This window comes from Mirounga leonina, unplaced genomic scaffold, assembly GCF_011800145.1.
Source record: "Mirounga leonina isolate KUSES-001 unplaced genomic scaffold, KU_Mleo_1.0 Mir_94, whole genome shotgun sequence".
In the NCBI taxonomy this organism is placed as follows: Eukaryota; Metazoa; Chordata; class Mammalia; order Carnivora; family Phocidae; genus Mirounga; species Mirounga leonina.
In genome coordinates this window covers 8,950,940-8,974,296 of record NW_023270855.1, presented here as the reverse complement: position 1 = coordinate 8,974,296, position 23,357 = coordinate 8,950,940, and the positions used below count along the sequence as shown (strand labels likewise).

General features: G+C 47.8%; 1 protein-coding gene across 1 annotated transcript in view; it reads right to left on the bottom strand.

The window, feature by feature from the left end:
- SRGAP3 (SLIT-ROBO Rho GTPase activating protein 3) overlaps positions 1-23,357 on the bottom strand; it is a 326,327-nt gene that overhangs the window by 67,172 nt on the left and 235,798 nt on the right. The window contains exons 11-12 of the mRNA XM_034997259.1: positions 15,471-15,533; positions 1,865-2,050 (exon numbers count right to left, since the gene is read on the bottom strand). Of these exons, the coding sequence (XP_034853150.1) occupies positions 1,865-2,050; positions 15,471-15,533 (249 nt within the window). The remainder of the gene's footprint in view (positions 1-1,864; positions 2,051-15,470; positions 15,534-23,357) is intronic.

Here is a 23,357-nt window from a genome sequence, read left to right as displayed (position 1 = left end):
ATCACCACTATCTAAATTTAGAATATTTTCATCAACTCAAAAAGAAACCCTCTACCCATTAGCAGTCACTCTCCATTCTGCTCTGCCCCAGCTCCTGGCAACCAATAATCTGCTTTCTGTCTCTATGTATTTATCTATTCTGGACATTTCATATAAATAGAATCCTAATATTGTGACTGGTTTCTTTCACTTAGCATACTGTTTTCGAGGTACACTGTGTTGTAGTCTGTATCAGTACTTCACTCCTTTTCCTGGCTGAATAATATTCCACCACATGGCCAAACCACACTTTATTCATCCAGGTGGACATCTGGATTATTTTTACCTTTTGGCTATCATGAATAATGCCGCTAGGAACATTCATGTGCAGGTTTTTGTGTGGATGTATGTTTTCATTTCTCTGAGTGGACACCTATGAGTAGAATTGTTGAGTCATAGGATAACTTTATGTTTAACATTTTGAGGAACTGACAAATTGTTTTCCAAAGTGGCTAAACCATTTTATGTTCCCTCCAGCAATGTGTAAGGGTGCCAATTCCTCTGCAACCGCACTAACACTTGTGATTGTCACCTTTTTTTATTTTAGCCAGCCTAGTGGGTATGAAGAGGTATCTCACTGGGGTTTGGATTTGTATTTCCTTAATGACTAATGATGCTGAGCATGTTTTCATGTGCTCCTTGGCCACTCTTGTAAGTTCTTCAGAGAAATGTCTATTCAAATCCTTTACCCATTTTTAATTGGGTCTCTGCCTAATTATTGGGGAGCTTATTTTACTTTGACTTTGGAAATTACCCTGGAACCTTATTTTATTTGCCTATGGCTACTTTTCCAGCTCACCCAGGCCCTGGTGAATTTTGTTTCTACTCAATCTCCTATCATTTTTAAGAGCTACAGGCTCATGTAATCATAGAATGAGACACAGAGAAGCCCAAATAAATATCTGGTGCAATGTTGGGTACATAGAAAGAGCTCAGAAAATGTTTACTGATTGCATGGAATGAATAAATGCAGAGAACTCAACAAGAAAGTCATAGCTTTTACAAAGAAACTTTAGAAGTAACCTAGGCTAGGATAACAAAAGCATGTGTGCTGCCCCTCTAAATTCCCTGGCCATCGCAGACATCATTAATTGATCACAGCACTGTTTTTAACTAATGCCTGGAGGGAGCTTCACAGTCTTCAACACAGAGCTCTGGGAAGCTACTACCAATCGATCAGAGCTGACCTGAGAGAGAAGTGTCATTTGCCATCACGGTCAGATTTTAAAACCGAGGCTCAGAGAAGTACTGTAAATGGGGCACTTTCAAAACCCAGACTGCGTGACTCCAAAACTAGCACTCATTTCACTGTGCCCTACTAAAGCACTTGTCCAGCACCAAGACACAGTGATTCTAAATCTCCCATCTTTGGCTTGTAAGCAGCATTCTGGAATGGGTTCTTTATTGGGTTCCCAGGTGCTGGTTGGTAGCCCAGTGCTGTTTCCTCTTATTGGGACATGCTCAGCCCCAACCAGCCCTCCAGCCACAAGATGGCCTCCTGAGCAAGCCCCGGCCCCCACAGATGCCTGGTGATTCCTGCCCATCCGAGAATGTGCTTGCTGCATGTGAGTCTTGTCACAGTTCAGCTCTCTTGTCAGCTGAGCGCTTTCCCTGCCTGTTGATCCTGGCACGAGGCCAGGCCTAACAAGTGCTAGCGAGGCATGGCCAGCCCTGCCTCCTCCATGACAATGACCTCCAAAAGTGCGCCTGCTGGTACCATGCTTCTATCTCCCACCCCTCAGCGTGCAGAGGGGGGAAGCCGAGGCTGTCAGCAGGGAGTATGCCCCCTCCCTGCCCTGCCAATTTCTCCTAGGCCCTCACTCACCTTCTCCTTCATCTTCTCAATCTTCTTCACAGAGCTGCGGCGCTGGGGCCGGTCCTCGTGCCGCAGCAGGTTCATGCTGAGGTCTCCCGACTTGTTGAACTGCTTCTCCTCCTGCTTCTCAGCCTCCTTCAGCTTGCTTTCTGCGCTGATGCTCTCCGCGTGGTACATGTGGTAGGTTTTCATGACCTGGGGACACACACGGCAGGAAATCAGCAGCCTGCACGGCCCGGCATGCGGCCCCAGTGCTCCCAGCCCCCTTCAGGTTCTGCGTGCCAGTAAGCTGCACCCTGCCCTCTTCCCACCACACACTCTGAGCTCCCCATGGTGCTTTACTTGCACACAAGCTCTGCAGACTGGAAATGATGATGATCATCAGTAGCAGCTTCATGCCATTATCATCCTCAGCAACATCATGAAGTCCTTACTGAATGCCAGGAATGGACGAGGACATTTAAAAGCCCCCGTGCATTTGGGGGTCTCAGAGGTGATAGGACATACTTGGCCCTCCCTCAGCTCCCCTCTTTGGTCCTGCCAGCCATGACTCTTGTCTCTTTCCTCCTCCCCACCCAGGGTCCCTGGGAAGGCCCCTCCTCAGATACTCATGGAACTTCCATGGGAACATGAAAATTGTTTTCTCAGCTGTTTCCTTATTGGCCTGCAAATGGCTCTGTCCCCAAAAGGAGTATTACTGGATATAATTGCTATTCTATGCTTTCTGAAATAAACTCATCCTTGTCTATACAATGAATTCCCACAAAGCAAACCACACTTTGCTCTTCTACTCCCATAGTAAAAGTCAGATATTGTTATAACAAGGGAGTCTTTGAGACAAAAGAAATCCTAGACGTTATCTAATCCAACCACCAAATTTTACAAATAGGGAAACTCAGGCCCAGAAGGACAAAGTGGCTTATCCACAATTGTACAATATCATCAGTGTAATCTCCAAACTTTGCATTCGCGGGGCCAACACCACAGTCAAGCTACAGAACACTTCCACTACACCACAAAGATCCCTACCCCCACCCCCAGCCCCAGACAATCACTGATTTGCTTTCTGTCACTGTAGTTGCGTTTTGTGTGTTCTAGAACTTCATATACACGGAACCAAAGCATATAAATTCTTTGGGGTCTGCCCTCTTTCGTTCAGCATAATTTTTCTCCCATGTTGTATCAGTTTTTTATTGCTGAATAGTATTGCATTGTATATCACTATTTGTGTATTTATTCATATGTTAATAGTTACTTGGGTTGTTCGCAGTTTTGGTCTGTTATGAATAAAGCTGCTAAAAGTGTTCATGTATAATTCTTTGTGTGGACATACGTTTTCATTTCTCTCAGGTAAATACCTAGGAGTGGAATGGAGGGTCGTATAGGAAGAGTATGTTTAACCAAATTAGAAATCTGGTCTCTGACTTTTAATCCACCACTCCTTCTACCATATCATACTGTTTCCGTAATTCAATACCATTTTCTCAGTAGGTATGAACAGTTTGGGCAGCCTTAGAGCAAGCCGGGCAGCCCCATACCAATAGGACTCTATCTCCCAGTCCCCAACCAGGAGTACACCTTTCCTGTGCAATATCAACTTTATGATCATCCTTCTGTGCTAAGAAACACAAGAAACTTCCGGATTCCATGGCTCCTGAACCTTGTTTGTACTCTTCTCTTGTTTGGATAATTACAGCAGCTAATAGAACAGAAGCTTCTATGTGGGGCTAGGATATGCTCCTCCCTAGCAGGGCCATTTAAATCAGGGAACTTGGAATGGATTCCTGACCAGCATTATAACCTTATTCATTCTCGTATGAAGTCCTGTGAAGTGACTTTATTATAATCAAGAATTATTCTGTAACTCTTACCATTAAATCACAGCAGTGATCTGTTGCAAGAAAGTAGGCCAGGAGTTAATGCGGGGAGCATCTGTTGTAGAACATGGTAGGTATTGTAAAGTATGAACTCTGGTACAAATGTCTGGGCTGAATCCTGATGGTGCCACTTACCAGCTGTGTGACCTTGGGCAAGTCATGGAACTTCTCTGACCTCCACTTCCTCATCTGTAAAATGGGAATAACCACACCACCTACCTCATAGATTTGTTATGAAGACTAAATGAGTTCATTTAGGTAAAGTGCTAAGAACAGTAAGAGCCACGTAGACATCAGCTGCTAAAACCACCACCACCATCATCATCACCCCTGATTTGGGCTGAGGGTTTGAGAACCTTGAATTTACTCACTTGGCTTCAGGAAAATGCTTACAAACTCTAAAGAACATTAGCTAATATGCAAAATTTCATTCTATACCATCTTTCTCCTTCGTCTTTCATCTTGAAAACCTTCCCAAATTTCAAAACAATAAATGAATAAAAGATGCAATCAACTTTTCTTCACTGGTCTTGGCAGAAGACCTCTTCTCTGCATCCCACCCATGGCTGAGTTTTTGAGTTGCCCTAAAGCCTCTAGAGATACCATTCTCCAAGATTTCATCCACTCCTTATGCCAGTTCCACTAAGCTTATTTCCAAACTCAGGGGACCAAAGTGTGCCAGACTGATGTGTCCTCGACATCTAGTGGCCAAAAGGAATGACTGCAGGCTCATAGGTAACCAAAGCAATTGCCAATTTTTCCACCACCTTTATTAGGCCAGGGCTCCCTCAATGTCAGGCGGCTAAGACTTGGGACTGCCTGCTGAAGTCTGTCTCTCAGGCCCCTGCCTTTCCGTTCTCAAAGCTTTTCTCTTTTCCTCCACATTCACCACTGGTTTCTTTGCTTCTCTACCATGCTGCTGGTGGTGTTCATTTCTGGACTCACCCCTTTCTGGGTTCAATGATTCCTGCTAAAGCCACTTTTTCTGTTTCAGCTGCTGAAGTCTGCTTATCTCACCACTAATCTATCATCTGTGTTGAACAGTTCAGAGGAAGAGAGAGCATTTCTATTTGTAATTAGATCTTCCTGTCCAATCATCCATGCATCCATCCATCTATTCACTCAAGGTCAGCATCCCAGCTGGGTGTTCTCAGCCTCCCACATTTCCCTTTGCCTAGTTTTCCACTCGAACCACAGAGTACTCTTCTGCTCTACAACAAACCAAGCTTCCCAGTACACTCTCTGAACTGAGTTACGAAAGTCCCATGCTTGGAGAGCATAGCCAGAGGACCCTGGGGCCAAACTCTCAGTGATCCAATTGATAATTCCTGATCCTAAGAATAACAATGAACTTGATTGCCCAGGGTGATTTATGTCAGACAGCTGCCACAAAAGAGTTTACCTGGGGACCTCTCAGAAATGAGTCTAACTATATGTAGAGTCCTCTAGATGTTTCCTTTATTTAATTACCTGAAACACGGGCTCTAGCATGAAAGGTCCTTAGCTCAATAGCTTGGAAGAGTCTGCTCAATATTGCCAGTCCAGGATGCGTTAAATAATACTTAAACTTATCAATTACTTCACAGTCTGCAAACCTTTTTTTTTTTTATCCCCAAGGAGCATTTCAATTAATCTTCAACCCCAACCCTGGGAGGCAATATGATACCAATAATGGTGATAGCAGCTAACATTTACTGAGCACTTACTACATGCCCAGCCTTGTTCTAAGCACTATACATATATTAATTCTTTTATCTCTCACAAAAACCCTAGGAGGTAGATACCACATGACCCCTGCTTTACAGATTCAGAAACCACAAAATAGGGATGAAGGGATCCTCTACCCCACAGGGACTCAGGAGACCTGGTTTTGAGACTCAACCCTCCCCCCTAAACTTGCTGGGTGACTGGCAGCAGCTCATCCTCTCTGTGCCACCTGGTGGAGACCAGAATGGGGGTGGATAGGAAGGTGCTCCATAAGTTTTGTGACTATAAAGTGACTGGCTGACAGCAATGTCAGGGCTGGAAGGCAGCAGAGGTGGATGCAAGAGTTCAGCTGAGGCCAAGGCACTGAGACCCAGCCTTCACCTTGGCCCCTCTGAAGAGCCCCTCAGAGGCACCCGCCTGGCTTAATGGGATGTTCACGTTCCAACCCTCCAGACCCTATCAGGGAGGCCCCTTGGAACAAGTCTAGCACCGGCTGAGAAGGATCCTGTAGGGACATATAAATTGAGACCACTGTTCTTCGACACAGATCAGTTTCATATGTTCTCAAAAGGCTCTGCAGAAATCTTGGTGTATTAACCCATCATTGAAAGAAACTGAGGCTCGGAAGTCACAAGTGAATTGTACAAAGTCACACAGCAAGCCAGACAGCTAGGACTTCTGAGCTGTGGACACTGCTGTTTGTAGTAATCACACTGCCTTCTGCTGCATACACTTTGCTTTCTGCATCTTCCCAAATCCTCAGCTCACAAAAACAAGAAAGTAATATATGCATAGTCCTTCAGACCCTCGTTTAAATGCAAAAGAAGCCAGAGGAAATACAGAAGTTGACAGCATCAAAAAAGGGACATGCTGGAGCAAGGTAAGAATTCGCTGTTTGACAACAGGTTCTCAACAGTGAAGTTCACGCGCACTTCTCTACCCCAGAGGCAGGGCCATCTCTGAGCCATCCAAGAGCTGTGTATGGGTGAAATCCTGGGCCAGTGCATGCCAAAGACATCCTCGAAGGAAAAGCGAGTTCCCAAATTTCAGTATGACCACCCATACTCTGCGTGGCCTACATTCTCTCTAGAATTTATAATTGTTATCTTATTTACTCGTTTTGCACGTCTACACACTATCTCACTGCAACTACACGGCAAAGTCCAGAGGGCCAGGACCTTGTTCATGAACACATTCCCTGTACTAAAGCAGACAGTAGTGCCCAGGAAGTATCAGCATATATTTGCATGAATGAATGAATGACAGCTGGCTGGATGTGTAGGTGGAAGGACGGATGGATGGAAGGATGGATAGATAGGAAGATGGTTGAATGGACAGATGGGTGGGTGGGTAAAAGAATGGATGGATGGATGGATGGATGGATGGATGGATGGATGAATGGATGAATGGATGGAAGGAAGGAAATAACAGAGGAAAGAGAGGAGGGATAATAAAGTGGGGAGGATACAGTTCTACTGCCTTTGACTCTGGGGAATACATTTGGAAGTAGGGAGACAGCTACACCTTTGATCAATATTCGTTTGTTCAATATCTGTTCAAATATTATTCAAATATTTGTTCAAATATTTGCTCAATATTTACTGAACAGCTCATTATGTGCTAGGTGCTATACTAGTAAATACTATAGTGTGAAAGACAGGGTCTCCACCATCACAGAATATACTCTCTAGAGGGGACATGAACAAGTTTACAAGCTACTATCACATATAATAAGTGCTATGATAAGGGAAATAGAAGGTGCTAAAGGATGACTTTCTGGAGGAAGTGTCATCCAAAGTGAACTTTGAAAGGGTAGCTGAGTTCGCTGAGCGTCTGCCTTGGCTCGGGTCATGATCCCGGGGTCCTGGGATGGAGCCCCCACTCCCCACGTGGGGCTCCGTGCTCGGCAGGGAGTCTGCTTCTCCTTCTCCCTCTGCCCCTCCCCCCACTTGCACACGCTCACTCTCTAATAAATAAAATCCTTAAAAAACAACAAAACTAAACCTTGAAGGAAGAGTAGCTGTTACCTGGGTGAACAGGGCAGGAGCGGGGGTAGGATATTCCAGAAAAAGGGAGCAGTGTGAGCACTAAGCCCAGAAAGAGCAAGAGTCAAACAGGTTTGAGGAACAGCTTACAGGTGTATCAGGTGTTTGCTTGCGTACTAGCCGATGGAGTCACCTCCATATTCTCCCCCAGTTACTCCCCCTCAGTGGACACCTGTTGTTTTTCTCTGCCTGGGATCATCCAGTCCTCCTCCTTCTGGAACACCTTCCTGATTTTCTTTGAGGAAATCCCCAAAATTCCCCTCCAGCGCTCTAGTCCTGGTGGCTCATGGGAAATTGACACCTCCCTCCAATCCCAGGGGTGGGCATGAGACGCAGGCCTGGCCAATCAGTAAACATGACGTTAGCCTGACCACAGTGATTGGAGCCCATGATCCCAGCCAGGCCAATCAGAGACAGCCCGGGGCTTTGCTGGAAATGCTGGGAAGGGTATATTAATTTTCCACCAGGAGGCACTGAGCTGATAAAAAGTGAGCCTGCAGTGAGGGATCATCTTTGTCACCCCGTGGGAGAAGCCTGCCTGATCATGAAGACATCACAGAGGAAAGCAAACGGATGGATGGACGGATGGACGGTCGGACCGATGGAAGAAAAGAGGAAAGGAAGACAGGGAGACAGAAAGGAAGGAGGGAAAGTGAGGGAGGGAATAGTATAAAATGGAGGAGGTGTGGTCTCCTGCCTTTGATCTGGTGAGTCTATTGAAGGTGTGGGGAAAACAGCTACACCTCGATCATTAGGTATCTACTGAGCAGTTTGTGATATGCCAGGTACCATACCAGGTGCTGGCAATACTACTCCGTGGAAAACGGTGTGTGCGCCTCACAGAATACACACCCTACTGGGGAGACAGCCAAACAAGTGTGTGAACCTCTGAGATTCAATACACTGATTTTTCACTCCCGCCAGCTTGCATGGATTCCTATCCCTCGCTACGGAAGGAGTCCCTGCTTGCCTCCCCATTGCCCTCCTCAGTCCTGTGCCCAGCTGGCCCACGTTAGTGCCCAGCTCACCACAGACAGCACTGACTCCCTGAGCTCCCAGCTTCCTGCTTCACTGCTGCCGTCAGTGCTGCTCCCCCAGCCCAGGGGAATCCAGTGTCCTTCAGATCCAAATCATATGCCACCTCTTCTCTATGGCCTTTTTGATGCCCAGGTGGACTTCATCTCCCCACGCCTCCTCCCACTGTGTCCATGTCCCCATAAGGACACTTGTCACATGGTGTAGCCACGTTCCATCCTCTGGACACAGTGGAGGATCAGTAAATGCATGCTGAGCGAGTGAACGAATGTCTTGGAGGGAGAGCTGGGAGAGGTCAGGAGGTTGTCTGGAGGGAAACCTCGTCCCCCTGTTCTTAGGACCACTTCCGTCCCTAGATGAACCTGGGCCACACCCTGGCCAGCTGGCTGTGATGGTTCGGCAGAGCCTGCCTTGCCTCACCCTGAGTTGGAGACATGCCCTCGTCTCCCTCTGAGGGGAACATGACATGAAGATAAAAGCTGGAGAGGAGCCTCAAAGTTCCTCTAGTCTCCTGCCTTCCTGCCACAGATGGGCCAAATCAAGGACCGGAGCCCAGCTAACTTGCACTGGCTCAGTGTTTCTCAAAGTATGAGATGGAAACCACCTGTGTCAGCAAGATGGTTTTAGGTGTTACAGATGTGTTATTAACCCTTCCAGTTCTCTTCAATCCCATCAGAAGGAAAAACTTGGCTTAGTGCTCACAGGTCTAATGCCTCCACTGTGCAGGCACCAGCGAGAATGAACACTGTCGTACCTTCATTTAACTTCCGGAACTCTTCTGTTCATGCCAAGCTGTTTGTCGTCCACTAATGTGAAAGATCATATCCTTCCAAAACGAAGGTATGTAGGACTTATATATATATTTATGGAAATAGTTGAATATTTCTATAAGTAACTTCGGGGAGTAGACTGGGAGCTGGCTCTGCTACTCCCCAGCCAGGTGACCTTGGGCTGGCTACCTGACCTCTCAGTGCCTCCAGTCTCTCATTTCTAAAATGGGATGGTGGGCGCCTGGGTGGCTCAGATGGTTAAGCATCTGCCTTCGGCTCAGGTCATGATCCCAGGGTCCTGGGATCGAGTCCTGCATCAGGCTCCCTGCTCAGTGCAGAGCCTGCTTCTCCCTCTCCCTCTGCCATTCCCTCTGCTTGGGCTCTTCTGTCTCTCTGTCAAATAAATAAATAAAATCTTTAAAATAAAATAAAATGGGGTGGTAATACTATCAGCCACCTCAACGGGTCATGGTGAGGATGAAATGAATTAAGATATGTAAAGCATTTAGCCCAGTGCCCAGCACATGATAAGCACCATATAAAAGGGGAGCCTCTAATTATTAGGGATATGAACCAATCTCCAAAATATAACTACAAAAGCAAGATGCAGAACTGTAGGTCCCGTTGTTACCACCTGCATAAAAACAGGGGTGAGCAGGATACATGCATACGTGTATGCCTGCTGATGAAGCAGACATCTCTGTGAGAAGGTACTGCTGAACTAGAAACCAGGAACCGAGGTTGTATGGAGTAAGGGGCACTCGGGCAACAGGAGACCTACTTCTGTGTAACTCTATACTGTTTAATCATTGCTTTTTACCAAGTGCATGTATTATCCATTTCTAAATTTTTTGAAAAGGAAAGTGCCTCCGGCTGGAGTATGGAGTATGCATAATAGAGAGCAAGCCTCGGGGATGGGAGAAAGGGCAGCGAGTGATTGCCCTTTTTCGGGCAAAACAATCTCTGGGCTCTGACTGGCCCGGTGGCAATGAAGGATGGAGGAGAGAGGAGAGATGCCCAAGTGCATAGGAAAACCATTTATGCTCCATTCTTTCACAAAATACACAACGATTTAGCCCTGGTGTTTGCCAGGCATCATGCTATGCTCTCTGCCACTTACTCTTCTCAGAACAATCCAGAGATATGTTGGTAACATCCCCATAGTCAGACGGTGTGACAATGGACAGGGCCTTGAACCCAGGCCCGGCTGACTCTAAAACCTGTGATCTTCCCAATGCACAAGGCTACTTTCCCACTAATTCATTAGGACAGGGAGATTTTTTTTTAAGTGAGTCAATTTAAAGAAAAATATTAAAGAAAGAAGGCCCAATGACATGATGGAACCATGAATGGCAACAGACATGGAGGTGTCATTCCAGGAAGACTCGCGGTGAGCCCAGGATAGAGCTGGAGACAGAACCCGGGAGGCTGGGCTCCTAGTTTCAGGCTCTCTCCACCACCTGCATCCCTGAGGGTGGACATCAGAAAGGAGATGCCTTCACAGAAATTTGCCTGGGGGCCCAGAGGTGCTTTCATACCCCTGAGCCCAGCACAAAATCAAATCAAAGCCTGAGCAAGTGGAAAGTACAGTCCATTCATTACTCCAATCAGTCTCTACCTGTCACCAGCTGTGGCTGGGTGTGGACCCACCTCGGGCCCCCTCCACGTCACCCCAAGCCAAGTCGCGGGGGCCCCTTCTGCAGCTAGGGGCCTGGAAGGCAGGCAGGCCTGCCTGGGAAAGCCTGGAGCACAGCGACTGAGCACAAAGAAAGGGCCCCCCGGGGGATGCTGCAGCATTTGTCGCTTCAAAACACGACAGATACATTTCATGATCTAGGACTATACTGAAAACCTGAACATATTTTTAGCTAAAGGATGAAAACACAGTGGGGTTTTTCGTTGTCTGTTTGTTTTGTTTTTGCCTCTTCTGGAAGGATTAGCACATTGGCCCACACTCTCAACTTCTGCCCTTTTTCTCTCCCGGGCCGACATATGTGATCGAGGGCTCTACTGTGCCAGGCTGACTGATGGGAGTTCAGGGAAAAACAGGTGAGGTGGGGCGTGTGGGGGGGGGGTGTACACGCATGCTCACACATGCACGTGTGTTTGCACACATGCTGGCATGTTTTAGAAAGCAGGGCACCTCAAGGTGATGAAGTCAGACAGAAGGCTTCTTGAGTGAATGAATGAACAAATGAACGAACAAATGGCCAGCCCTGCAGTCTCCTCTGCACCCTGGTCTCAGATGGGACAAGTCTTTTCCCTAAAGTGGGTGACAGATGGCCCTTAGCATTTATCTCCATCATCCTGTGCTCAGTAGTACCCCCTGACCACGTCCCCTCCTCTAGAAAACATCACAAGAACAAAAGTGAGGCTTACTGGATAATCTTTTCTCAACATCATTTGTTCCCCAGTCACCAATGGTCGTGACTCCAGGGCTGGGAGAGGAGGGGAAGTTGTGTAACCAGGCCTGGTAACTAGAAAGTGCTCGAAAGAAATCCCTAATAACGAAGCATAGGATTTGGGGTCCACAGTGTCCTTAGCAGCTGGATGGCTGCCCCCCCCGGCTGCAAGCATGCCCCTCTGCATTGTGATTTGGCATGTAACTCCCATCAAGAGGTGATGTTTATTCTCCGTGCCTCTGCCATGGACTTGGCTGTGTGACTTTTGGCCAATAGCCCATGTGCAAGTAGGACACAAGCAGAGGCTTGAAAAGTGCTGGCACACTGGGCATTTCCCACTTGGGGCTCTTCTTCTAATTGGCCAGAAGCCTGGAGTCATGTCAGTGGCCCTACCTGAACTCAGCCCGAACTGCCGACCTACGAAATCATGAGCCAATAAAATGGCTGTTGTTTTAAGTCACTGAGTTTTGACATAGTTTGTTGTGCAGCCACTGAAAACTGCTACAAAGGCCTTCAAGCAAGGTCCTTCTTTGTGCCTCAGTTTATTGGTAAAATACGTTAAGTAAATAATACATATGAAGTACCTATTACAGTGTGAGAGCACTCACAAAATGGCCACAGTTGTTACTACCCTTGTTTTGGCAATAGAGAAAATGAGGCCCAAGGATGTCAACTGGCTTGGCCAAGCTGGTAGGTGATGCAGTGAGACTTCAAACCCAGATCGGTCTATAATCGGTTTGTTCTGCTGGCATCCTGCCCTGCCGCCCCTGCTAAGAATTCCTTTTTCCCACCTCTCTTCCCCTCTGCTTCTTTCATTTCTACCCCTCCAAAGGCACCAAGTTCAAAACTCACCCTTGATCACGGCAGCCCACCTGGAGCCAGCACTTTTCTGAAGCCTCGATCTCTCTTGCATGCAAACACTCTCCCTCCCATTTCTGCACTCGGTGAATTGGTGTGGGCCTACTATGTGCCAGCAGTGCTCTGGGCACACAGCGGAGAACACGGGGCAGCCCTCACAGGGTTCACGGGCTTGGTGCCCTCCTCGGAGTCCATGTATCCAGCACGCACTCCGCTCCGGCTTGGACTGCTCTATCACCAGTTCACGTACTCTACTCTTGTCTCCCCACCCAGACTCGAAACTCGTGAGCAAAACCATTTTCCTTCATTTATTCATACATCCCTCTCCTCTGCTTCAGCAAGCGCCCTGGCAACACTGGGGATGTACAAGATACTTCAAAGACAACTCTCGAAATGTTCACAGCCCAGCCCGCTGCTGTGCCTCTTGCAGCACTGGGTCCGCGGCAGGTGGCCCCAAATGCTCGAATTTAAATGACTTCTGGGCAACCACTGAAGACTCTGTGTGCAGTCAATAAATGATTGGGGGGGGGGGGCGGGCGTGCTGTTGGCCTTCTGAGGCCCCAGTCCTCCACGATTGGCTATAGGACAGAGCTGGGGAGGTGTGGCCCTTCCTCCAGCACCAGCTCTGAGGCCATCCGCAGGCTGCCATGAGCCTGGTCTGAGCCTCTGCCACCAGCAGCAGTTCTGTCCAGGTGCCCTGCCCCGTGGCCAGCAGAGGCCAGTGTGCGTGGAACGCCTGCTGGATTCAGGGCACCGTGTTGGGCCCCAGCACCAGCTTCCCAATCCCCGCCTGCTTCATCCGGTTTACAACCTGCCAGGTCTGTTGATCACAGGTGAGACTGAGAGGTGAAGTGACCTGCCAGAGGCCACACGCTGGGTTCAAACTGAGTCCCTGGGCATTAAGTACAGTGTTACTGACCAAGATCTGGCTCTCGGGAGATTACATGCCAACTGGGGACACGACGATAACATGACAGGTTTTTTTAAACTGCTGTAAGAATTCAAAGCCTGGAGGTAATAGCTTTCCAAAAGTGAAGTTTGGTCTGGGTTTGAAAAATGAGTATGACACACACAAGCAGAGAAGAAAAGAGGACAACTGTAAGCAGGGGGAGGGGCTGGGGTAAAGAAGCAGAGCAGAGTGGTACTCAGGGGTATGCAGGGGGCCTGGAGGAGAGGAGCCCAGCTGGAGCCCAGAGGAAAGGTTAGAGACCTGGGTGGGAGTGGCTTGGGGAGGGAGTCCCTGGCACCAGGACCCAGGTGTTGAAATGCCACAGAGGAAAGTGATCCATTCAAGGAGGTGCCTGAGGACCATAAAAAGGACCTAGACTGGGGAACGCTGGTCTAGCCAAGTCATCACAGAATTCTGAGTAAGGAAGGCGCATCTGGTGACCAGCTTTGCACATTTATCACCACCCTTCCCCCACCGGGGAGGCACAACAGCCAGTTTCACACTCGCCAGGGAGGCAAAAATCATGATGATGGTAGTACAAGAACTTCTGATACACCGTGCCTTCTTGTTCTTTGTTCTATGCATGCTTTACATATCTGGTATCCCTCAACTCCCATGGGGTCTGCAAGACGTAGGTGTTATGATTTCTGTTTAACAACTGAATTTGAACCCAGGTCTCTGGCTTTAGGGTCTGGAGACAATTCTCCCCCCACAGTGCAGCTGACTCAGTCACTTGAGAAGTAGCAATTCTTCCTTTCCCCTAAGCAGTGACCCAGCTAAAAACTGTCCGGGGCTCAGGTTGTGCTCCTTAACTTGAAATAACTGAAATGTGAGTTTCAGCTCTCAATAGGTTAACCTCTAGGAGCTCTCGCCCCCATTTTACTGAGTGGGAGACTGAGGCCCAGAGAAGTACCATCACTGGTTAGAATCTGAGGCAGGAATTCCAACCTAAGGTCCAGGCTCTTGGGCAATAGCTCTCAGCCTCTGAGAAGTCCACTACCTGCTGGCCACACAGGACATGACTACAGAAAGATCATAACACCAAAGAGAGGGGTCTTCTAGCAACCTATTGTTCTTTCCCTTCCTCAAATATAATTTTAGCAGCAGAATCCCCACTTTTAATGAGAAACTTTAAAAGGAACCCTAACATACTTAAAAGAATACAGCTTTATTCTACCCTGTCTTTGAGGGTGAAGGGTCTAGAGCTCCCCCTGCAGGGGCTACCTGGCCCCACTCCCCTAGGTTGTCCCTGAGGTTCACCACGTTCCTCCATAAAGAAGCCCAAGGGCCCTCAGGGCACAATCAGTAAACTCCTGCATCATAATTTGGTGTGCCTGCATTCCCCACTCCCTGACCCTCTTGGATTCTAATACCTATCCCAAGTCCAGTGAGATCTTGCCTCCATGTAGGTAGCAAGGTCAGTTCTGGGCCAAGCTGTAATGTTCTGAAATCATTCCTTGGAGATGACAAGGCATGCTCACCTCCTTCACCTTATGTGATTCCTCAGAACAGTGCTCCATTTTGCAGATGAGAATGCTGAAACCCAGATGAGCTATATATCTGCCTAAGTTTCCATCACCAATAGGGAGCAAACCTCAACTTCAGCCCACTGCACCTGACCCCAAACCCACATCCCTGCCTCGGGAAGTTTTGTGTCCATGCTGTCCCCACCCTGACCTTGTGTCTTCTGCTTTGGTAGGTAAAACATTCCCACAGCTGGCAGGTCATGCAGATCTCTTGTGAACGTATACAAACTAAACATGCCCACGGCCCCACCCCAGGCATATAGAATCAGAAGCTGGAGTTGTAAACCATTACATCCCACCATGACAACCCCCTGTCACTTGGGCACTAGACACAGCAAAAATGCCCAGGGTCATCCCAGGTCTCTGGTTAGACTCCCTTTGACTCCTGGTACTGAAGAAAAGGGACCCAATCCCAAGCCCAGCAGCAGAGCCTGAGTAGGACTTACTGTGTAGAGCTCATTGGTGACCTTCAGGAGCTCCTCATGCATCTGCAGGCCAATCTCCTTGCTCTGGAATATGGAAGAACAAATGTCAGAGGGGGAGAAGGTCACTGGTTGCGTTGACCAATTTCCTTTTCAACAAAGAAAGGGCAGGAATTCTTGGGATGGGGTGGGAATAGGTACAGAAACCAATATAAACCTTATTGATCTAGACTTGAATTACTCAACTCAACTCTAGACATGAAACAAATCCACAGGGAGAGGTCCCTTGCAAAAGGAATTCCCTGGCCAAATAAGTTGGGGAAACTTATACCTCCCTGCCTTGGTGATTTGCAGAGACATCACCAAGTTAATTATTCTGAGAAGCCCACAACCAATCAATCTGTTCATCTTTCTTTATTCTGTGGGTGGGTCCTAAGCTGATGTGTCCCTAGCTCAATATTCACTAGCACCTCATGAGAGCGGGGTTCCATAGAACACAGTTTGAGAAATAATGATCTAGCATCTCAATTCATCCAATTCATCCACATTCAGCCTACAGAACACAAGGCAGGAGATCAACGTTGTTGCCTCCTCTGCATCACTGACTGGCCATGTGGCCTTGGAGCCTTACTTACCACATCTACAAAAGAAGAAGCTTAAACTAAAGCATCACCTCCCAAAGCTTGGTCTGGGGGTCACTACTGACTGCTACACTAAAAAAAGGGGGCAGAGGCTTCTGTAAGCAAATGCGTTTGGGAAAAGCTAGTTGGACCAAGGGAGACAGGTTTTCTTACAACAGGACTTTTCAGAGGCTTTCATACTCTCATGTACATGGGCTTTTTAAGGAGAGCTGTAGTATACAGTTTAGATGATCTTGAGGTGACTTACACATTTAGTATATTGAGAGAGACAATTCAGAAAACAATGAACACATTATCTCCAGGTCCCACCCAGCCTGAAGAGTCTAGGATTCTCTGTTACTCAAGGTTTCTTCTTATTATTACTATTATTATTATTATTTTGGTTAATACTCTTCCTGTTTGTCTGGACTCTCATGTGAAGATTTCCATGTTGAAAATGGGAGCCTTGGAAATCAAAAACACAAGAGATAACGTGTCTTGGCAAGGATGTGGAGGAAATGGGACCTTTGTGCACTGTTGGTGGGAATGCCAACTGGTGCAGCCACTGTGGAAAGCAGTATGGAGGTTCCTTAAGAAATTAAAAATAAAATTACCACATGATTCAGTAATTCCACTACTGAGTATTTACCCAAAGAAAATGAAACCACTAATTCTAAAAGATATAAGCACCCCTATGTTTATTGCAACATTATTTACAATAGCCAAGATATGGAAGCAGCCCACGTGCCCACTGATAGATGAATGGATGAAGATGTTGTGTATACATAAAATGGAATATTACTCAGCCATCAAGAAGAATGAAATCTTGCCATTTGCAACAACATGGATGGGCCTAGAGGGTATAATGCTAAATGAAATATCAGTCAGAGCAAGACAAATACCACATGATTTCACTCATATGTGGAATTTAAGAAACAAAACAAGAAAACAAAGAAAAAAAAAAAGAGACAACCCCCCCAAAACAGGCTCTTAAATACAGAGAACAAACTGGTGGTTGCCAGGGGCGGGGGGCCAGTGGGGATGAGTGAAATAGGTGAAGGGAATCAAGAATACACTTATCATGGGGCGCCTGGGTGGCTCAGATGGTTAAGCGTCTGCCTTCGGCTCAGGTCATGATCCTGGAGTCCCTGGATCGAGTCCCACATTGGGCTTCCTGCTCAACAGGGAGTCTGCTTCTCCCTCTGACCCTCCCCCCTCTCATGAGCTCTCTCTCTCTCAAATAAATAAATAAAATCTTTAAAAAAAAAAAAAGAATACACTTATCATGATGAACACTAATGTACAGAATTGTTGAATCATTATTTTGTACACCTGAAACTAATATAACACTGTACGTTAATTATACTTGAATTAAGAAAGAAAGAAAGAGAAAGAAAAGGAAGGAAAAGAAAGAAAAAAAGAAAGAAAGAAAGAAAGAGAAAAAGAAAAGAAAGAAAAGAAGGAAGGAAAGAAGGAAAGAAAAAGAAAACAGGAGCCCTGATCTCCGCTCCCTGAGAGTCAAGTCATCCTGCTCCCCCTTTCAGCTCCCTCAGCTCAAGCATGACCAGCGGCTGATGGGCAGAGACCAGCCTTCCTCCCTCCCCCACAGAGGTCAGGAACCCCGGACTCAGCAGTAGCAGATGGAGGCTCAGGACCAGACATGATACCTTCCTAGGCTCCTTTTCCTACCTCATAGCCTTTCTCTCAGCTTCTGGTACTTCAATTGCCAGAAAACACCCATCTGAAGGTCTCTTAAAAGATAGCCAAAGCACTGGGCAGTCCAGAGACCTGTTTAGACCTCCCTGCAGCTCTGGTGGCTAAAGATAGGGGCCCAACCCCAAACCACGGCAGAGCCTGAGCAGAACCTCCTGTGCAGAGCTCCCAGGGGGACCTTTAGTTGCATCCCATGCATCTGCAGTGATGCTCAATGAACCCAACCAGCTACGCCCACCTCATTCTATTCCGGATTCTCACAAGGAAGTGGACAGCCTGTGCCTCAGTTTCCCCTGTGGCCCCTCTCCCTGACTTTTGCCTCTCTGACCGGACTCTGGACTCTCTGACACCCTCCAGTGGCCTCCTCTCAGTCCTAAGTCTCACTAAGCTCTCTGACACTCAAGACCCAGTTTCTTATGTATTTATTTTTATGATCTAACATTTTTTGATAGGTAATAAATGCACATGGTTAAAGAAACTCTAACAGCCAGCAAGGTAAAAAGTAAAAATAAGTCTTCCAAGCTCCCAGAACCTCACCCAGAAGCAACTGCTATTAGGAGTTTCTTTTGATACCTTCCAGAAACAGTCTATGAATACACAAACACACATTTGGATAGCATATATTCTTTTTTTTTAACACAAATGGAAGTATTCTATACCCATCTTTTCATCTTGCTTTTTCCCACCTAACCATATGTTTGAGATTCCTCCTTTGCAGTCACAGAGGTCCTGCATCCTCCTTTTTTAACAGCTGCCTGAAGTTCCACATACCCAATGTGTCATAATTAATTAAACAGCTCCATAGCAATGGACATTTAGGTTGTCTCCAGTCTCTTAACATTTCAGACAATGAGGGGGTGAACATCCTACCCTGTCACTGTGCACATGAGCAAAGACCCTTGTCCGATAAATTCCTATAAGCAGCTCTGCCAGGAAAGCCCTGCCTCTCAAACTCCCACCAGCCTTGCCTTCTCAGCCCCTGCCCCAGCCGGCTCCCCACACACTTCTGACTCTAGCTTCCACTTCTCAGTGACCTGCAGCCGTGTCACCACTTCGGCAGTCCTCTCCTGGGCTCTGTCCTGCAGTACTTGGAGCCCCAGCTCAAAGACCTATAGCTCTGGCTGTTGCAAAACAATACAGTTTGAATGTCTCCTCATCACATCAAACTCAAATTATCCAAAATCAGATCTGAAATTTCCCTCATCTCCTTGAGTTTGGTCAATGAGATAATACTATCCCAAGCATGGCAATGGGAAACCTTGGAGTTGTTTCTGATAAAAAAAAAAAAAAAAATGTTGGTCTTTCCCCTTCAATCCAATCTGTCACCATGTCCTGCCCTCAAACTGCTCAATCTTGTCCGCTGACTCTCTCCAGAGAGTCAGGTAGCAGGTAAGGCTGACTCTCTCCCCAATATCTATCCCCAGCACTCTTTCTGCTTCCTAAGAGAGCCATGAATTTGGCTCTTTATTGATTCCTCCAGCTGTATTGATTCCTCCCGCTCAGCTTCCAGGGAAGCTGACCCCATCCCAACTCGAGACGGTAGATTATTCTGGTATGAACTATTAGTCCAGGGCTGAGCATGTGACTTAACTGGATGGAAGAGAAGGACTTAGATGGTTGAGCGAAGGTTTTAGCTTTTCTACTGAGGACTCCAGTTGTGACCAGCAGGCACCTTAGGACCAGAAGAGGAAGTAACCTTGGGTAGCAGAGCAAAAGAAATCTGGCTCCTTCATGAGCTGCTGAGAAACTGGTTCAACTGAACCCAGAGCCTGACCCCAGGCAACTTCCACTTCTGTGGTTTTGCTGGTTAAGCCACTTGAAGCTACAGTTTTCTTTTACCCGCAGCCAAAATCATCCTAAGCATCTGTGACCACCAGTCCCAGAACACATCATCATTGCAGGACCCAGACTTCTAAAGCTGTGCCTTAACTAAGTCTCTAACTCTAGTCCCCAGTTCTGCATGCCTTTGCCAGTGTCATTTTGTATTTTATTCCCTCCAGAGCCTCCTCAATCCCTACAAGATCACGATCAGCTCTTTAGCTTGACTTTTGAGGTTCTAGGTGATTAGCACAGGCCTGGTTATACAGTAGAGAGGGGCTGAATTTTGGAGCCAGAGACCAGGATTGGAGATGGAGCTTTAAGCCATTAAACCTCTGGACATCTCAGCTTCCCTGTGTATAAAATGAGCACCTGTTTCTGTCCTTCTTTGAACTTATTAAGGGAAGTGTAATGACCTTGCTTGTTTACATGTTAATTCATTGATCATTTGTTTTCCCCCCTTGAATAAAGTCCCCATGAGCACAAAGAGATATTCTCTCTGATGGCAGATGCTCAGATATCCCAGCTGCTGGGAGGGCTAGCAGCAGACTGCCCCTAGCCAAGAGTAGCCTTCAGGGGCGGCCTCGGTAGACAAGGTGACATCCCTTCCAACGACTGACAGGTTCTGTCTGAAGACAAATGTGGAGAGAGGGGGGCATAGAGGTCTGCCTCTCCCCTCTCAACTGGGACAGCTCTGAAGAGCTGCTCCATCTTGACCTGTTCATAGAGCTGTCCAAGATGTCTAGCAGGCTGCCTGCAACATGGCTTGACTTCTCCCCGCTCCCTCCCCTGCCCTCCCAAAGTGTGGACCCCAAGAATGCTCCCTCGCCATTCTGCTAGATGCCAACTTCGGCCGTGTCAGAGTCTGCTTCCTGGGTTTCCCACTCCCATGTCCCTGTAACACCACAGAGCCTGTGGCATGGTGGGTGCGCTCATTAAACACGTCTGTTGAATGAGTCTGTGAATGAAGTGAAAGTTCCTCTAGCCTTAGTAGGATGATGTCACAAGTGTCACAGAGTCCCTGTGAGTATACAGAGAGATGACACTTACGGGAGCACCCGGCACCAGGCCAGGCACAGATGAAGAGCTAGCAGCAGGCTGAGTGGACACCCACCAGATGCCAGAGACAAGACTAGCAGGTTGCCCAGGAAAGGAACATAAAGTTGAATTTTTAATCAGCTTTTCCCCTTGAGAATCTCCCAGTTTGGTAGGTCAAGGGTCAAGAACATAAATAAGACAGGAGGCCCACAGAGCTACAGAGGGTGAAAGATGAAGTGATGTGGGATGAAGTGATGAAGAGGATGGGGGGAGTACCACCAGGGCCGTCTCACTTTGCGTGAATGGCCAGAAATGGCATGGTAGGTGGGGGAGGGGGGACACAGCCTGAGAAAGGGCAGGAGACTGGGCCTAGGGCAAAGTTTGGTTTGCAAAGAGACTCGCACAACAACAGAAGAGCAGAAAGTAAGCTTGAAATGGTGGCTGGGTCAGATCACCAAGGCTAATGGAGTGCAGGCTTCATTTGGAGTAGAACTGGGAGCCATAGAAGGTTTCTGAGTGGGAGAGAATGGTGACCAGAACAGTGCTTGAGGCAGATGAAGACACTGGTGTGCAGAGGGTGGACTGCAGGGGAAGGGCTGCAGGTCTGGTTCTTGTGTTTTCTCTGCAGGATGGTTAAGCCTCCAGATGGAACCCGCCCAAGTCTCTGCTCATCTGCCCCGCAGCACCAAGCGCTGAGCTGGCCACAGAGCAAGCCCTCAGCAAATCATTACTGAACTGCACAGAACTCAGAGACATTTTATTTTGTTATGGTTGGGAATGGAAATATTCTCAACTACACTTCCAGAAATGACTGAATGAATGATGAACCCAAACCAAACATTCCACCAGGAACAGGGGGCCAAAACCCTGATAACGTCTAAAAGACCATTACACCCAGCCCTTGGGGACCCAAGTGGCAATGTATTAGCACTCATTTGTCCGAATTTCTAGCATGACTTTCATGCCTGTAGAGGTTGGGGGTGGCAGGCTGCTTTTCTACAGGAAGTGTGCACACTGTAGAAAACAATTCTACCTGACCAGCAAGGGCCCAGCCACGGCAGCTGGGGCTCCTCGGGGTTGAAGGGCAGAGCCCTGTCTCTCTGACCGAAATAAGTCTGTAAAAATCAGGTGGCAGGTGTCTCCGGCCCTTCCTTTTTCTTCTGCCCACAACTCATGCCAGTTCAACTTCCTTTCTGGCCATGTAACTCTTTGAGGTGGGAGTGGCGGCAAGCGCATTGAGGGGGGTTAGCAGCATCCCGTGCCTCTAACCACTAGATGCCAGTAGCATTCCCCACCCCCACCCCAAGCTGGGACAAGGAAACCGATATCAGACACAGCCCAGTGTTCCCTGGGGTGCAAAACCACCCTGGCTGAGAACCATGGCCCTAGACCGAGGACTCCGAGTGGCAGCTCTTCTCTGGCCTACAGACCTGTTTTATTTGGCCTTTCGGTGTTTTCAAAAATCTGACTTGTTTCTCAGCATCTAAAAATCAGGAAATTCCCTTTATAAGTCTTGATTTTCAGCCTCTCTTGAAAAAACTAGGAGACCTGGCAATACCAAGTCCCCACTTGGGAGTATGGCTCCCCTCTAGATGAGGCTTGTGCTCTCTGGTTGGCCGCGGTGCCCAGCATCTTCCTTCACCTGTCCACGTCACCCATCTGGCCCATGGAGGCATCTGAGTTTGTGACCCAGAAACCAGTGGGGTCTCTCAGGGGGTGGCCCTCTGAATCCCCTGGCACCTGTCAAGGATGGTGATCCCAGACCTGCTAAGACGGACCCTGGGAGAGTGCCTTTTTACCAAGTGCCCTGCTCCTATCCTGACGCTTGAGAGCCACTGAAGAGTCTGGCTCCCAAGACCCAGCCCCCTGGCTCCCCCATAGACCCCAACACCATTGCCTGCTGCGGATTCTCAGAGCCCCCCCGCCACCCCGTATCCATCCTCCTGCCTTCACTACCTCCTCTTGTACCTGTGTGGCCAACTACTGAATACTTACTGGATACCAGCCTCAACTAGGTACTAAAGACCCAAAGCTGAATGAGACATGGTCCCTGCTTTATCAACTGCAGCTAGCATTTATGAAGTAATTTCCATTTGCTGAATACTGTCCAAGGTCACTTCCCATACATTATCTAATGAAACCTTGAAGGTAGGTACTATTATTATGCCCACTTGACAGACGAGGGCTGGAGGATCAGAAGGGTGGAGCGACTTGCCCCAGGTTGCACAGCTAGGAAGTGGCAGAGCCAGGATTCAGCTTTTGGCTGGTCCGACTCCAAAGATGGCCCTTGTGCCTTTTTGTGGTCTGCTTCTGTAGGCCTAGCATGAGATGCAGGCACACAGATGAAAGAAGCCATTGCAATGCTGTAAGGGCAATGAGTCCAGGCCACAAAGAAGGTACAAAGGAGGGTGTGCCCTCTGGCAGGACACCACCTGCCTGTCCAATGTACTTTCCCACCGTCTGTGCAGGAATCTGCATCCCTGGCCCTCGTTCCCACTTGCGGGCAGACCTAGTTCTCCTTAGCCTGGTCCTTCTTGGCCCACCTGCCCTGCTAGAAAGAAACCAGCCATGATGACCACCTCTCACTTCTCCCTTTCTCCTTCTTCTGATAACAGGAGATGAGACATGGTGGGACTGACCCCTGGCTTACATTGTCATACAGGCTGGTCCATCAGTCATGGGACCCGGTCTGACCAGAGTGCTCCAGCACCTTGTGTCTAGT